Source organism: Rhopalosiphum maidis, chromosome 2 (genome assembly GCF_003676215.2).
Source record: "Rhopalosiphum maidis isolate BTI-1 chromosome 2, ASM367621v3, whole genome shotgun sequence".
In the NCBI taxonomy this organism is placed as follows: Eukaryota; Metazoa; Arthropoda; class Insecta; order Hemiptera; family Aphididae; genus Rhopalosiphum; species Rhopalosiphum maidis.
In genome coordinates this window covers 87,076,570-87,094,058 of record NC_040878.1, presented here as the reverse complement: position 1 = coordinate 87,094,058, position 17,489 = coordinate 87,076,570, and the positions used below count along the sequence as shown (strand labels likewise).

Below are 17,489 nucleotides of genomic sequence, written 5' to 3'. Positions count from 1 at the left end.
TCGTAAACGAATAATAATTATGAGCCGCGTGCACGCGAACTCGTCGTTTTTATTATCCCGCCTAGCCGTCTGTCTATTATAGCGCTCCAGGTGAGCAAAGGACTCACCGAAATTGATGCCCGCACGTGCATTGCGTTCACGTCCGTTCTACTATGAATGCAGATATTATTATTATTATTATTATTATTATTTTAGTGCTGGCGCTGCAGAGAAACGTTTTTTTTTAATTTTTTTCTTTTATTATTTGTTTATATTATTAAAAAAATAAGAAACTGACCGTTAATACGTATCGAATTATCGAACCACGCATCATTATTATTACTATATTTTGTAGTATAAATGTTTTTTTAAATTTTTTGCGCGAACCCTGAATTTTTAATGTGATGTTAAATTATTGAGAATTGGGTCACGTCGTATACAAACCATGTTTATTGTCCATGGATTCGACTTTTACTGTGAATTCATTATTGATATACTTATAATTTTAATTACAAAAAAACAAAAACATATGATTATGTATTACTACATGAAATGTTATATTTACGCCAACCCGAATTGTCTACATTATTATTAAATTAGCAATGACTGGATTACTATGTTGCTATATTAAAATAATTTTAAAAATTAAGAATGAACAAATATTACTTGAAAAAATTGTTTAACTAAATGTTTGGAAAATTTAAGAAATATAAATTAAAAATAAGATAATTATTAAGCAGACATTTATCTTATACACACAAGTACTCGGTGTTCAATAAAAATTTTTGAATTTATATAAATTTAATAATTACAATACTGTTTAATGGTATATTGTGCCATAACTCTTAACTAATATTTATAGGCTTAACATTTTTTGAACGTTTCTAGTTTGGAGTTTTTTGGTTTTTAGTTTATACTCCAACTGAAGTGTTTATGAAGAAATCAAAAGTTATCTTTGTAGAACTATGTTATCTCATTATTCTCTAAAATCTATTATCATATTATATATTTGACAAAATCACAGATTAAATAAATAATTGTTGTATTATTTTAAGATATAGTATTTTTTATAGGAATTATTATAATAATAAAATTGTACAAAAAAAATCCGAGAAATTATATAATCATAACATTATGATAATATTAAGACATCTTTTAATTATAATGAATATACTAAATTATAATTTATTTTAATTTTTAAAAATTACAATAAAAACAAATAATCTTACAATTTTACATAGACGAACACAGTTGAAAAATGTATAATACAATATGTAACAATAGTCAAATAAATTATTTATAAATAAATAAAAATTTTACCCAAGTTATAACTAATTAACTAATGAAAGTATACATATAACTTGAAATACACAAGGAAACCAACGATATGTTTGAATATGATTCCGACTTGTGTATAATTTTCCTTATTTAATATTCAAACAACAGAATAATTAGTGAAAAGATTTTTACTAATTGCTTTCCTCATTGTGACCGAATGTAACAAAATATTTATATTTATAACCGTATAAATATTAAAAACCATAAATTAATAAAATAACTAAAAAGGAATCAAAAAGTTAAGAGAATGTAGATTTTAATCCAACTTTTATTATTATGATAAATATATATGTATATAAATTTAATAGCTAGGAATTTTTAAAATTAAAAATATTTCTATTGCAGTTATTATAATATTAACTCAAATATCTGAAATTAAGAATTGAACACTTTGATTATTCGTTTCTGCCAATCACATAAATGCATTAATTCCCATTGTTTAACGAGTTGCAGTCATACCTAGTTTTATAATGTTCTACTTAACATAGTACATGAGACATGCACATCGACAAGTGTTTACATGTCATGAACACGTGTTTTGATCACTATAATAACGTAAATTATTAATTAAACATGCCGAGTAGATTTATTGCAATACAAAAAAAACTGAGCACATTTTTGAAAATAATAATAACTATGTGAATTATGATGTATAATCATTGCAAAAAAACATACTACTTAACTACGTACATTAAATAAAACAATATTAGCCACGCTCGTCATAAGCTGATAGTTGACGTGCAATTTACTCTGTGAAAAACCCATTCGGTAGGTATTAATATGTCTACGAGTTCACGAACAAGTGTTTACGACGTATTTGGTTTAAAAATATGTAAAGTTAAAGATACTAATCGCATATGAGCCATCCGATGAACCTTATCCAAGTCTTGTACTTGAGGTTCATCGTTAGGTTATTATTTAGTTTAATGTTCATACACCAAAAGTAACGAAATATATATTAAAATAAATCAAATGTAAACTTTTATTAAATACATTTTCAATTTTAAAAAAAATTTAAATTCTCTAGACTAAATTTTAAAACCAACGTGCAATAACTAAATTTTTTTTTACAAACTTAGAACTTGTTAAGCTTTCGGAAGTCTGTCTGGCATAAGCAACGTTAAAAAAATGATATTATGATGAGTTCTATATTTGCTAAAATAATTTTAAACACAAATGCACATATTTCTATGTTATTATGTTAAAATGTATTACTTAAATATAATATACATATTCCATTTAACCACATTTAAAATTGTTCTAAGGGACAAAAGCAACATCTACCAACCGTAAAAAGCGAAAGCATATGTCATGCAGTTTACTTGAATAACTATACTATGCGTAAAATTATTAACAAATAATTAATAAGAGTGAAAGTGATAACTATGTTATTTTTTAATTCGTTTTCAACACTTTGGAGCTTTTTTTCGAAAAACATATTAATATAATAATATATGATCTTAATGAATTAAAATCCTTATAATTTTATCGACTTCGGTCTACATGAATTACTTATATATCGGCGTTTAATATTATATTGAAAATATCGAAATACTGTTATACTCGTAATATTATAATAAGTATATTATATTATTACATTTGACAAGCAACTATAGGAAAAGGTAGAAGTATATACATAATATGATAAGATATAATATAATATACATTCTAAACATTAAAATATAATTACGAACGCCCTTGAAACATACGAGTGTCGGCGTTCGCCACTTATTTTGTATGCAGCCAATAATTCAATAATGTGCAAAATATCCTATTCACTTTTGATTTTTATATGCTGTCTTAGATCGACGGCCTATGATTGGTGTACATTAAGTTTTGAATATCGCTTATCAGTAAAAACCTTTATCCTACTCTTATCAAATTTTCCAGGTTAAAAAAAATAAATATTGACATTTAATTTAATGTAAATTGAATATGAATATTAAAACCTATATTTAAATAATCGAAAAACACTCTTTAAGAAATTGTAAGCTAACCATGTAGTCGATGTTGAAAAAATAAATTTTCCAGGGACCACAGGGGATAATGACATGAGTGAATTATTATATTACTTTTCATTGAAGGTTCATACTTCACTTATAAATATTGTATTCCAGAGACTTATGATGTTACTCTTATGACTATAATATATGATAAAATAAAATATAAATTAGTTTAAGAAATTTTCTGGAGTTACTCAGTTGATCATCGTCGTTGTTTTTGTTATAAAAATATGTTCTATGTTTTGGTCCGAATATTATTTACTATAACGCTTTGTAGTTTCTATTGTAAAATCGTTTAAAATGTTGCTGGAAGAAGACGAATAATGAACACTGTAAACCACTAATACAATAAAAAAACAACGTAAAACATATCCAATCAGTATTGTTAAAAAACACATTTTGCTTGTTTAAAAAGAATTAATAATTAATAGTTGATAATCAATTCAACAAAATAATGCATTATTAAAATAAATTTAAGGAAATACTTTCCTTTGTAATGTTTTTGATAACCATTTGATCTATAATGTAATTTAAATTGAGTGTTAAATTGACTACTTATTCATTAAGGTTTTTTATATAATAAAATAACTTTAAACAATATTGCAATAAATAGGTAAAAATTAGTTTACGGTAATTGATATATTATGAACGGCTATTATAACATATGTACCTATTATTACGTTATGTATTGAAAACAATTAGTTAAGTTTATCTTATCAGTAAAAATTACTATAATTTTCATTAAGTGGTTATTATTTATAGCAAACTAAATTAGCTGTGGATTATAATATGTATGTGTTATACACAAATATTTTGTAAACTTGGAATACAGATATATCATTTAGATATTTATAGATAAATAATAATTTGAATGTTTTCATTGATATCGAATGTATTGGATACATTGATTTATAATATATTGTGTTATTTTTATTTGTACACTATATTATTATGCTTTGAGTAAAATGTCTTTTTTAAATAAAAAAAAAAAAATAGCTACGTAAATAAAAGAGAACTTTTCAATATTATCAACTGTTATAAAATATGAAAAAGTGTCAAAAACATATTATGTAGGTATTACATAAATTGTTATGTGTCACAAATGTATCTTTATATTTACGGGGGCTGTGTTTGGTCGTAGAACAGGACAGCAGCTTTATAACTTTGTATCCTTGACATGTATTTTGTTTTGAATAAAAATATTACCGCACATTAAAAGTTTATGTTTAAAATAATATCTGGATGTAATTATAAAAGTATATTTATTGTATCTAAATCGTCGTATGATATCGATATAAACGCTGACGTTAAACCAATTTTTTTCTCGGTTGTCGAAACTTCATTTTCATTATGGCGTTATAGCTTATTTACTGTTACACGTCCTGTATTTTGCATACATGATATTATTATTCTCATACAGTTTTCCAGTCATTTCAGATAAACTTTAAAATTGATTATTTCGTCAATGTAGAACCCACAAAATCTTTCCACGTTTAATTGTTTCAATAATATTTTCAGCCTTATCTTCCGACCGCATTTCGATATTGGACAATAATTATTAACCGCCATCGAATGCGAACAGTGCGATAAGTTTACATTCGAAAATTTAACTCGTCATATTACATACATGCCATTCAATTAAATACAGTTTAATTGCTTTAATAGTACTCATTACACACAAGATTATCATGCAGACGCACTTCAGTAGACGAGGAAATTGATAAATATGTATTATGTACATATTGCGTCCCCACCAATCGTTCAAACGACCGGGCCGTCTTGCTAAACATAACACAGCAGTTAATAATCGTAGACGAACAAAACTTTATTAGTTAGAGTCTAACTGCGGATTAGACTCGAGGGTTTCGGTATTCAAACTATACCTGTTGTATGACGGCCCCGCTAAGTCCACTCAAATCTGCAATTTACAATCGCCCTTATATATACCTACTGCAGTTACATAATACTATAATAGCCTAGTAAGCTATAAGAGATCAGGAGAACATCACCGACGTGGATTTCGCCACATAAATATTATTACCTGTCTCGGTAACCCGTAATTATTGTTTTCAATACTTATTGCAATATCAATTTATTTTTTTTAATTTCATTATTTGTTGAACACGATGGACGTACAAATACTTGCAATACCGTTGTAATTTTTTTTATACCGATACGTACCCGTGTGCTATAATAGGTGCGAAAACACTTATTTTCGATTACGCCGATCGTGACGATAATGATACAAAGTCAAAATAACCGAGCAATGACGTGTATACTGGAAAACGTTCGGACGCTCCGTGATTCTTCTTCGGGCTGTCCAGTTTTTTGATTTTGATTTTTTTTGTTTTACAATAGATATAAATCAAAGTTACACACAGTTAAATTAGTTAGATATTGTATAAATTGTATTAACTAGTTTTATTCTGTTAAACTAAGGTTTCACAATTAGTCAATGACAATGTTGTTATCTATCAATCGGATTGGCACTAACGAGGTTAAATTTTTTTTTATGAGCCCTACACTTTTGGATGTCGTATGAGTTACATACCTATCTCCCCGTGACAAACGCGCAATGATAATCAATAATAATTTTAGTTATTTTTGGTCCATTACCATTACCATTATTATTATAATTAATATTTTATTTTTCGTCGATATACGTAATTATAAGACATCAATATTACACTATAACATATGAGTTATTAAATAGGTAGACTTCAACGAATATGAATGCGTCAAACTCACTGATTTGGTATATAACTCCAGCAAAATAACCGGCTTTTGCACTAGATCGGTGAACGTTGCATAAAAAAATATCTATATAAATGTATACAAAGTTTTTTTTTTTAATCCAGAATGTCATTTAACGTTTTCACGGTAAATGATAGTATTTTCAAAAACTTTTTTTTTAAGTCTGACGACACAATAATTTTATTTTATTTGTATATATATACAAATATGTTACAATGATATTTACATATTATTATAATATCATAAAATAGATAATTTTAACTTTTTAGTTGACAACTTCAATAAAATATTATTAATAATAAATATAATATAATGTGATATATTTAAGTGTTGTCACCTTGGGATTACACGGATCACCTTGTACATACAAATATTATATACCTAATAAATAATATTATAATACATATTTATAAAGAATAAAATAGTTTTGGCCAAATCATATGACTTAACTATTTTTGTTATATCTTTGGGCTATATAGGAAAGAAATAATAATATATTTTTACATAAAAAATAAAAATACTATACTTAATAATTACGTTATAATGTGCTGGTAACAAATGCGTATTCTAGATACAAAAATAAATATTTTGATATAATAAATTCATATCAATAAATAATTACAACAAATTCTAAATAATGATATAAAATTAAAAAAAACTGTGGAAACAAATTATTTCACTAGTGAAACATTTTTTTCGTTTATGATTTTTAAAAATTTATTCGAGTACGGTTGAGTTGCGCAATTTCATTATTTTTTGCAATCTTTATCACGTATAAAATATACAAAACATTACGTTAATATTTTATTTGTAAAAATACGTAACATAAAATAAATAAAAACATGGAAATTCGCACTGCTAATATCGTTATTGAAAATATTATTGTAACTGGCGCGTTAAATTAAAATTCAATGATTTTATCATTAAGTACAAAAAACAATTTTCATCAGGGATACAGTTTTGCCTATATTTCTAAAGGTATTTTATATTTGTATTATTATTATTAATTATTAATGTTTGCATCTATTAGTAATAAAATAAAACACAAGTTGAACAAGCATTTACTAGAATACTACACATCATATAATTTAGGATTGTATTGAAAAATACAGTCATAATATGTAGAATTAACACACGTAAATATATTTTTCATTATAAACGAGGCGATTGAAATGCAGAAGAATAGAAGGGGTAGAATTTACAAAAAACGTAAATAGTGAATGTGATGAAATTTTTCTTTTAGAAACACTGGGGCAGGTCAAAAAACTGTGCGAGAGAGCACCAAAAATAGAAATATAATGGTGACGATAAATAAGGAAAAAATGTAGCCAATACAAGAGGGTGATATATTTTCAAGAGATCCAGATTTTTTTACGAGTTAAACACGATCCACTCAGTCACATTGAAAAGATCCGTGAACACTAAATTCACTTTGGAATACAGGTCAGAACGATTGAAAAATGTCACAGAGGAGAAATATACTTTAAGTAGTGGTTCTAGACTAGAAGTCGCGTTACTCTTTTACTACAATATGATTGAGGGGCTGCTAAATTTAATGGAACGCAGCCAAATCCAGAAGACGTATAGAAACAGGATAGTAGGATTGCAATGGGACGATAAGGTAGTTATAAACACGAAAGCAAGAATATCGGATTATAATATTATATAGCCGTTCAAAATATACACGTATATAAAATATTTATTTGTAAGACGTGGGTAAAAAACGTAATACTGGTAGGTATAATTAAATATTTTATGAACGACAATATTACCCTGTGCAGTGCGTTATAGAAAAGAGACGTTTTTTTCTCATAACGGTTGGTTTTAATTTGGGTTTAAAATAGATTTTAGTCTATACCTTATCACCACAATGCGTGTGTCGTAACGCGTGTTTATAAATTCATGGCAGAAATCTGATTATGTACCGGTTCGGCAGAACTCAACTGGCTTTTTTTCGTCTCCCCTCTCTGTTTCAAGCCTTCAGCACTGTTTTTCATGCCGTATAGTCCGTACACGCACAGTCCGATCAGTAACCAAATACTAAAACGAATCCAGGTGATCACGTCGAGTTTCATCATCAAATAAATGTTCATCAAGATGCTAATGCATGGTATGAGCGGAACCAACGGAACCTGCGAAAACGGAATATATTAAAAAAATTTTGCTTTTTTTATAAAATAAATACTTACGATGTATTATATAAATACATTTACATATATTGTAATTATTATTATATTATTATTATATTATTATATATTATTTATATATATATATATATATATATATATATATATATATTTATATTTACATTTATTGTATTTACCATACATTTACCAAAATGTGTACATTTTTCGTGTTATTTTCAAAGTGGGCTAATGAATGTTTTGGTTTAATAGTAATATTTTTCCTGTCTATAATCACTTTTTGCAAAACAAAATAATTTCTTTGAAAATGCAGTACTTTTCAAAATAACCGGATGTAAAAATTACAAGATTTTTACGAAACACGAGTTTTTAATAAAAACAATATATTAATTTAAAACTAATGTAGGAATTCAATAACGTTTAGTACCTTGAAAGAAAGTTTTTTATTCGATTGGGGCTGTCTAGTGAGTAACAGTAACAAAAGCAACAATCCGATTGCTAAAACGATGCTAGTGTACTTAGCGATGCTGTGTTCAACACACTCTTGTTCGAAAGGTTTGTCGTGGCTGGTGTTTTTTACGCAATCCGATTGAAAAGTCGTACTGTTGCTGTCGCTTTCGTTGCACCACTGATGGACGGTCGTGACACACTGTTGTTGTACAGTTATGAAGCTAAACAGCGCCGACGTGCAAACTGTCAGAGTACAAACGACATGTTAAATAATATTATATTATAAAACAAATATTGTTTATCGGCTTCCGACGGACTATGCCATTTCAAAACATACTGTACAATATGATAATGGTCGTGGCCACGATCTGAGTGTCTTCGTTGGCGTTTTTGACGTTGGACAGATTAAAGTACTTTCCAACCGCCTTTACAAATCCGCTGGACTCCGGTTTGTCGTTTCCCTGCTTGTCCACAGACTCGTCGACTTCTGAATCGTTTTTGTACCTTAACACCAGCACACAGATGCACACTATCGTGTAAGCCAACAACGTCCCGATCGACATCATGTTCATCAGCTGTTCGAGGTTCAAGAGCGCTGTCACAATACCTGGAGGGGTAGTTTATCGATTGCACAACAGGGTCAATATTTTACGTGCCGTTCGTGTTAATATTATAACATAATACTTACCCGCGAATAAACCCGACAACAGAGTGGCCAATAGAGGTGTTTTAAACTTCGGGTGAATGATCGAGAACATGCTGAACATGAGACCGTCTTCTGCCATGGTCATCAGAATCCTCGGCATCGAGAACATGCTTGCTAAGAGACTGTAAATTTCGTAGTATTCGCGATTAAGTCATCACTCTGAGATTCTTGACGAACGTGTTCTTACCTGGCAAACATAGCAAATATAGCGCCGGATGAAACAATCAATTTCAACGTCGTCCAACCAAGATGATCGTAGACGTACGGGAACGGCGCGTCGATGTCCTATAACGTGTGATAAGTGAAAATATTTATAGTTCGAAATAAAATATTAGAGATCCGTTAGTAATTTTGTTACAAATCAGAAGAATATTAAAGCGACAAGAACAATATTATGAAGCGCTGTCCTTAAGTATGCGGTCTAACAACATTGTTTTTAAATTAACTTAAATAGCTTTTTTATTATATTCGTATTGGAAAATACACGTAATAAAAAAAAAGCAACGATGCTATATTACATCGTTTTCAAAACACAATCATGATAAAAGCACAGAACATGGAGTCAAAATCGAAATCATCATGGACTAAAGTATTATAATAAAAGAAATAATATTTTTCAGGTTTAAAATCAGTAAAAATTAAGAAACTAATTGTATAATATTATAATATGGGATAGGATTATTATATTATATTTAAATACCTAATAATTTTTAAAATATTAGGAAAACTAATATTCATTGTTAACTTCGACTAATTAGCTTGTACGGTACAATCAGAAAATACAAAATACACTTTCAAACATTTCAAATAAATTTAATTGAAATACTGCCCATCTCTGCTTGTAACTACCTAATTTACCGTATGAAATGCAATAATATTGATATGAAAAATAGCTAATGAACTTTAATATTTACAATAACACTACCTCTTATAGGTAAGTACATTTTTATATTGATATTTAGGTGTACAAAAAAAAAGTTAATCCGCAAAGTTATACTATAAACAAAAGGTGAGTTTGATTTTTAAATTATTGATCATTACCTGATCATAATACGGCCACATTAGAGTTAAAACTGAACTGATACAGCAATATGCAAAAGTTATGATGGTTAACGACAATATGATAGCCAATGGGATGTCACGTTTTGGGTTTTTTGCTTCTTCTCCTGTGAACAGAAAATAAATATTTAATGTTATAAATGGAATATATATTATTGCTTAAAGAATAAAATATATGATGTCATTGATACTTAAATAATATAATGATTAAATTTAATTAAGATTTACTTTAAAATCTAGTGATTATTTGAATAGTATCTTAAATATAAAAAAAATTTTATGGTGATATAAATAAAAAATACTAGAAAAAGATATGAAAAACTATTAAAGAAATCACCCTGCAGGGCCAATTGAATAATAAAAATAATATTTTGTGTACAAAAGAAACATAATCTTTTAGCGGAATACTAATCAATATTTTTCCAAAATAACCACAAAAAATAAATACAACACAAAAGTCATAATAATTTGTCACAGAAAATCCTATACGATAAAGATTCGCCAATAAAACTCTAATCACTTTATATTATTTATAATTAGATAATCATATTATTATTATTATTATTATATAATATAATATTATTGTTATTACTTAGACTCTCATCTATCAAAACAAGGATTGTAATCGTAGTGGTAGACGATACAATGCAATATTAATACATAATGTTAATCTATTTTTATTAATTATATCTTATATGTAGTTTTTTATTGCTCAATAAATAAATGTCATTATTATTATTTATTATAATGTTTGACGTTCACCTGTAGTAGCTACACTGTCGAAACCAATGAACCCGTAAAAACATTTGGCCGCCCCCGCGGTCACTCCGGCCCATCCGAAAGGCATGAAACCACCTTCGCCGCCCTTCGCGCTCTTCGGGATGTCTTGTTTCGGTATACTCCAATTGTGCAAATTAACTATCACAACGACAAAAAAAAACGTTAATGTACAGTATATTATTATCACTTATCATCACGTGCGTTTAACATAAAAATACAATACTATGTTACCTTTGAACAATCCGGTTGCAACAACCGTGACCACAGTCAATAAATTAACCACCGTAAAAACGTTGTTGATCATTGTGGATTCTCGAACTCCCCACGACAGTATAACTGTAAATGAAATATCGATTAAATAACAATTCAATGCAAACATACAAGGCGGCTGTCGTGATTCGCGTTTGAAACAACACTCTACTCACTCGATAATAGTAACACGAGACTGAACGACAAAACGTCTGGGTAGTCGGCCAAAAAGCTGACGTTCATGGGGAAGAGATAGGTCATCGTTGTTTTCACGGGATAGTCAAGCAGCGCATCGATGTAATTGCTGAAAGCTTTGGCGACGCTTGCAGTACCTGTAACGTGCGGTAATATCAAATTAATACTAAAACTTTAACTTATATTATTTAGCGGGCACTGAAATTTTCGAACTAAACCTAAACTTTTCATAATGTAATCTTAATTTATTTTTAATTTCTAGACGTCCTAATAATATTTAAGATACAAATATAATATAATACTTTTTATATGAACTTTTAAAACTAATATTGTTTACTGCAGTTCGCTGTGGTGTTCTTCATTCGGTGTGCAGACACAGACCAATTTTGAGTCCCGTGAACTTCAGAAAAGGGTCGTGATATATTTTAAATTATTTAAAAAAAAGTAATGTAGTAAAATGTATTTCATTCAGTCGAATCTTGAACGAAGTAAATAAAATAAACATATTAATTATACTACTACATCAATTAAAAATTGGTTTATTTTTACAAAATAAATACAACGGATATAAATCAATATTAATGATCGGCTTTAAGAGAAAAAAAAGAATACTTACGGTTCACAAAACATAAAAAAACAACAAAAATAGGTCTCGAAACCAATAAGGTTGAAAACCGTTTTTGTTTGCTGTATGAATTTGTTGTATTTAACCTGCCTCGCTGCCGCGTAAGTGCGTATCGTTAAGCCGCCGGAGTACACCCGCAGTGCATTCCGGTAATAAGCCTATGATATCGTATTTTCCCGCAGTCTCACACATCAATATATTATGTATTACTTAGTTTACGATAAAATTATTATGCTGTATAAGGCTCGATAGAGTACCTAAACCTTAATATCACTCACCGATGACGTATTCGAGTATCAGATTCCACCCGATCACGAACGCGACGAATTCGCCAACTCCGACGTAACTGTAAACATAGGCCGACCCGGCTCTTGGCACTCGCGCTGCGAATTCGGCGTAACACAGGCCTGTAATATATACGTTATTAAGCTTTTGAGTCGTTTAATAATATTATTGGTATGTTATTCTAATACGGAATTTCTGGAGTGCTCACTGCTCGTAATAGTCAATAATGTTTCCCAAAGGCACGATTATAATAACAGGCACTTTCGAATGATAAGTCCTGGAGTAATTGTATTTAAAATATAAAGGTTTTCATTAAATCTAGACGAATAAGCTATTTTTATCCAGGAGTTCATCTCCCATAGGATAGCTCAAACATAAATGTTGACTTTTGATTACGAAAGATGAAATATTTTTATTTTTATTTTCCACTTGCGATAGTTGGTTCCGCGGAAAATATTTCTCAAGTGTTTATTGATAATTTATTAGAAGATCAACTCAAAATTACATAAATTATATTTAGATTATATTACAGTTATAAGGTATATATAATTTAATTTGTTTCAGCAAAAATAAACTTGAAAATGTATGTTGTTTACACGAATGGTTTTTATTTTTGTATTGTCTCACCTGCGAAAGCTGACGCAAAGGCAGCCAAAACGAATGACAGCACAACGGCTGGCCCGGCTTCTATTCTGGCGACATTTCCGGCTAGCACGTAAACACCCACGCCCAATGTAGACCCAACGCCAAGTGCCGTTAGGTCCATTAGATTGAGGACCCTGGCCAATTTCTTCTTGTTTGGTTGGTCGACAAGTATGTCATCCTCCTTTTTCCGCCTGGACAACACCTGGTATAGAGTTTCTCGCTGGACAAAAAAATCATCCATCTCGATATTATTATTGTCATTCGCAATCACATAAAATTGTTCACAGGAAAAAAATTGTAGCAAATTTAAATCGAGATACAGCTGATATTGACATTTGAACGAGCAATTCACTTAATATTATTATTTCAATTTATTTTGATAACTTTATTTTCTACTGCTTGAAAAAAGAAACTATTATACATAAAACATGCCGATACTTGTTTCAGTTGTTTCAATATGTTATAAGTATACATTTTTATCAATTTTTTTTCTAAATTGTTGTGATTATATTTAAAATAAATTATTTCGAAAAACATAATTTTTAATTAAGCTTATCATTAAGGATTCAACTAAATAATAATTTATCATACGGAAGTAATACTTCTTTCAGTTTATTTAATTCTTTTCTAGACCTCTTTAAAATCACGCATTCAAAACACCCAACTTTATTATATGTCATGTAATAATTTTGTTTATTTACAATTTCACAACCTACAATACATTTATAATATAACTTTGGTATACATACAAGACCTTCCAATTCTTTCAATTATTATAGAATGATTAATAGAAAATACTAGACTTATTTTTAGGTAATATTTTGAGAACTTAAGCTATTTAATATTTATAGAAATTTGAAAGTATTTATTTATTTTAAGCGTTTATAGTTCAAGTATTGACAATATTTAATGTTAAAAATAAAATATTTTTTTTTCATTACCTAAACGAATTTTGGTATTTTTTTATAATTTAAAAACAATAATAGCATCCACTTGAAACATTTCAACATGTATTAATACAATTAGAGAATGAAATCGATTTCTAAATTAATTTAATGCAATCGACAAAAAATGTTAAAAACTTTAAAAATATTCAAAAGTAATATCAAATTTGATTTTTTTTTTTAATGATATTATTCAAAATTATGTTGTAATCGAAAAAACTTTTATAATTTATAAAATAAAAATAATAACAGTTTTTATATTAAATTTTCAGATGAAAATTAAAAAAAATATATATAAATAAACTTAATATTTAATAATAGCCTACTAATCCATAATATTGTTTACCGGTAGATAATAATTACTTAAAATTATTATTTTTTTCTCGTGCCGTTTTACAACCACTTGAAAAACAAAAGTGTAAAAAATAATCCTACATTTAAGGCATATATAATACAGAAATTAGAAATCAAAACTACGCTCGTAGACATGTAAAAATTTTATTTTAAAACCAAAAATAAATCATGTTTATTACTTATTAATAAATTCGGAAAAATTCTAATATTGATATATTGATAAGTAAAAAAAAAAAATGTATTCGAATTTCAAAATACAGAATGAAGATTTTAAAATAATTTTAGTAAATCTAAGTTATTTATATTGTTTACTTATAATTAATATTATCGTATAATATGTGCATTATTTTTGGCAATAATTAGTGTAACAAGTAGGTTATTTTATTATATTAGATAAACAATAATTAAACATTAATATTAAATTCAAATTATAAAATTGCGTTATAATTAGAGCGTGTTCACGCAGTCTAGTAACTCGTAGAGTCACAACCGTCTTTTGCTAGCAATAATTTATCATTGAATTCAAATTACGAGGTACGCTCAAATAATGTACTATTATAGAGTGACTTTCTCGGTTGTTTTTAAAAATGTATTTGATAATGGTCTGCTAGTATAATATACAAGTCAAAAGATCGTATTACCCGTTATACTATAATACATTACACCTATTATCGTCCAGTTTGGATTCAACGGCAGCTGACCTTAAATCCACAATAATTTATTTGTACAGACAACGGCTGTAATATTGTTTTCAAAATATTATGTTAATATAAAACATACGATTTTTCGATACCATCGAATCACTAAATAGTATCTCACGGTTATTCACACTAATAATATAGATACATACCAACTTTATCATGATGTCGCTGTCGATCCGGCGCGATGATCACGACCGGACGTATACCGTTTTTACGATAATACGAGCTCTTGACTAGGTCGGGAGACCGGCCGGCGCAAAGGTCTTGCAGCGTATTATCGTAGGGTGTTGCAGTTATTCCGATTCGCCCGGCGTGAACACCACGTGGTTTAAATTATTATTATTTTTATTTTCTAATATTACGCGTTTATTCGATACAAAAGCACTGTATTATTTTACTGTTTGGCGCGCAAGCCTGTATTTCACATAAAATATATAAATAAATAAATGAACTGTTACTACTATTATTTACTACCACTGTTCTTTTAAGGAGTTGTCTTTTCTGATAACGTCCCGTTGACCGTTTATCGCCACCGCCGCCGCCGTCGTCGTCGTCGATTACGCCGGAGGACCGCGCGTGCGTCCGTTTACGAACAATATTGAGCCACATACACGCGGCGCTCGTGATTTTATTATCCCTATCGGTCGTCAGTCTAGCGCTCCTAGTGATCGTGGGGGGGTTATTCGCCGACTTTTTTGCTGCCGAATTGCGTGACCGTTTCATGTCATAGTATGCCGACATTATCGCTAAAAAGAGACTCGATATTTTCCACTTCGAGGAAAATCTATGAATCATAATAATATACATATTATTATTGTATTATGTTTTGAGGTTTTGTCATTATTTTGCAGTTTAGGTTCCTATAGGTTATATTGGATACCTTAAATCTTAAGTTAAACCAAAAATATAATGTACTGTTGTTTATTATGAAGTACATTAAATGTGAAATAATAATGGGTAAAGTAGCATAATAAAAATTTAGCGTTGCCCAAATCGGTTAGTCAGAAAATCAAAATATCTACACCCATCTTAAATACATATTTATTGTGTTAAAATAGTACTGGTGCCGCACGGTCGAAATATTTTTTTATTATTATTAAAATAATAAAATATAAGAAACGAATTAACTGAATATTGAATTCTCATATTTTGAATGATTACCATTGACCATAATATTTTAACGTTTTGAGTACAAAACACAAAATTGTCATGTTATTTTTCAATAGGTAGGATCATACCATAAAACGATTATTATTTATTTTTTTACGGATTTTAATCTTACTGAAAATAAAACGTTATCATTATACCTTTTAATTACAAAAAAAAACAATATAATATAATTGTGTATTGCATTATTATTATAATATAAATCAATCGTGCTAACAGGCTAATTTCATAACAATTAAAAAAAAAATGCCTTGTATATTGAATACAATAATAGAGTGTTTCATAATATAATACAGTCGAACCTCGATAATTTGAACCTCTATAAGTCGACTTTTCGATAATTCGAATTTTATTTTCGTCTCCAACCGATTCGAGTTACCGAAGTTCCACTGTATACCATAATAACTATGATATAAAATCAATGATAATATATACGAGTAGATATACTGATATCTACGCAAAACATTTCAAGAGTTTTTACTGTTTACCAAAAAATATTGTAAAAAAAGCACACATTATCATTATAAATCCAACATAAGTATCTCACTGCGCTATAAAATCCAACAATAAATTTAATAAAATCACAGACAACAGACAAGATGTAAAATTTGTATATTATATTATATATTTTTAAAAGATAAAATGTATAATAATAAAATGTACAAAATATAATACCTAAAACAATATAAGTTAATCATATTATAATAATATTACATTAGTTGTTCGTTATAATATTAATATAAGATAAATTCGATCACCGTAAACATAGTTAAATAGTCAATTATTTATCACGAAATCATTTTAATATAATAATACCTTCAGATTCAATATTATACAATTTTAAATAAAGCAAATTATATCAGTTATAGGTAGTCATAATAAGCATACACATTACACATTAATAAGGTTTTGAATGTTAATTATACATGTGTATGTATACGTATTTTATATGTATGTTCCTTTTTTTCTATTTACTTCACTTAGGATTAAGAATCGGTAATTAATATTATATTAAAATATCCTATAAAAATATGGGAATATGATGTTTTTATAGTTAATATATATTAAAATTTATATTTTTAAATTTTTAATTTTAAGTTAAGTTGAAGAT

The 17,489-nt window shown here is 28.2% G+C and overlaps 1 protein-coding gene across 2 annotated transcripts; it reads right to left on the bottom strand.

The window, feature by feature from the left end:
• Positions 1 to 7,966: 7,966 nt before the first annotated feature.
• On the bottom strand, positions 7,967 to 15,372 carry LOC113552873 (cationic amino acid transporter 2-like). 2 transcript variants are annotated; one of them, XM_026955867.1, is made up of 12 exons: positions 15,361 to 15,372; positions 13,195 to 13,432; positions 12,561 to 12,689; positions 11,639 to 11,794; positions 11,445 to 11,549; positions 11,196 to 11,351; positions 10,416 to 10,540; positions 9,562 to 9,659; positions 9,357 to 9,496; positions 9,006 to 9,275; positions 8,646 to 8,911; positions 7,967 to 8,206 (listed from the first exon to the last, which is right to left on the bottom strand). In XM_026955867.1, exons 1-12 carry the CDS (start codon positions 15,370 to 15,372, stop codon positions 7,967 to 7,969), a joined length of 1,935 nt encoding a protein of 644 aa, XP_026811668.1. The 2 variants fall into 2 exon arrangements, with proteins under 2 accessions (XP_026811668.1, XP_026811667.1); XM_026955866.1 differs by lacking the exon at positions 15,361 to 15,372 and having other exon boundaries at positions 13,195 to 13,453.
• Between the last annotated feature and the right edge of the window lie 2,117 nt (positions 15,373 to 17,489).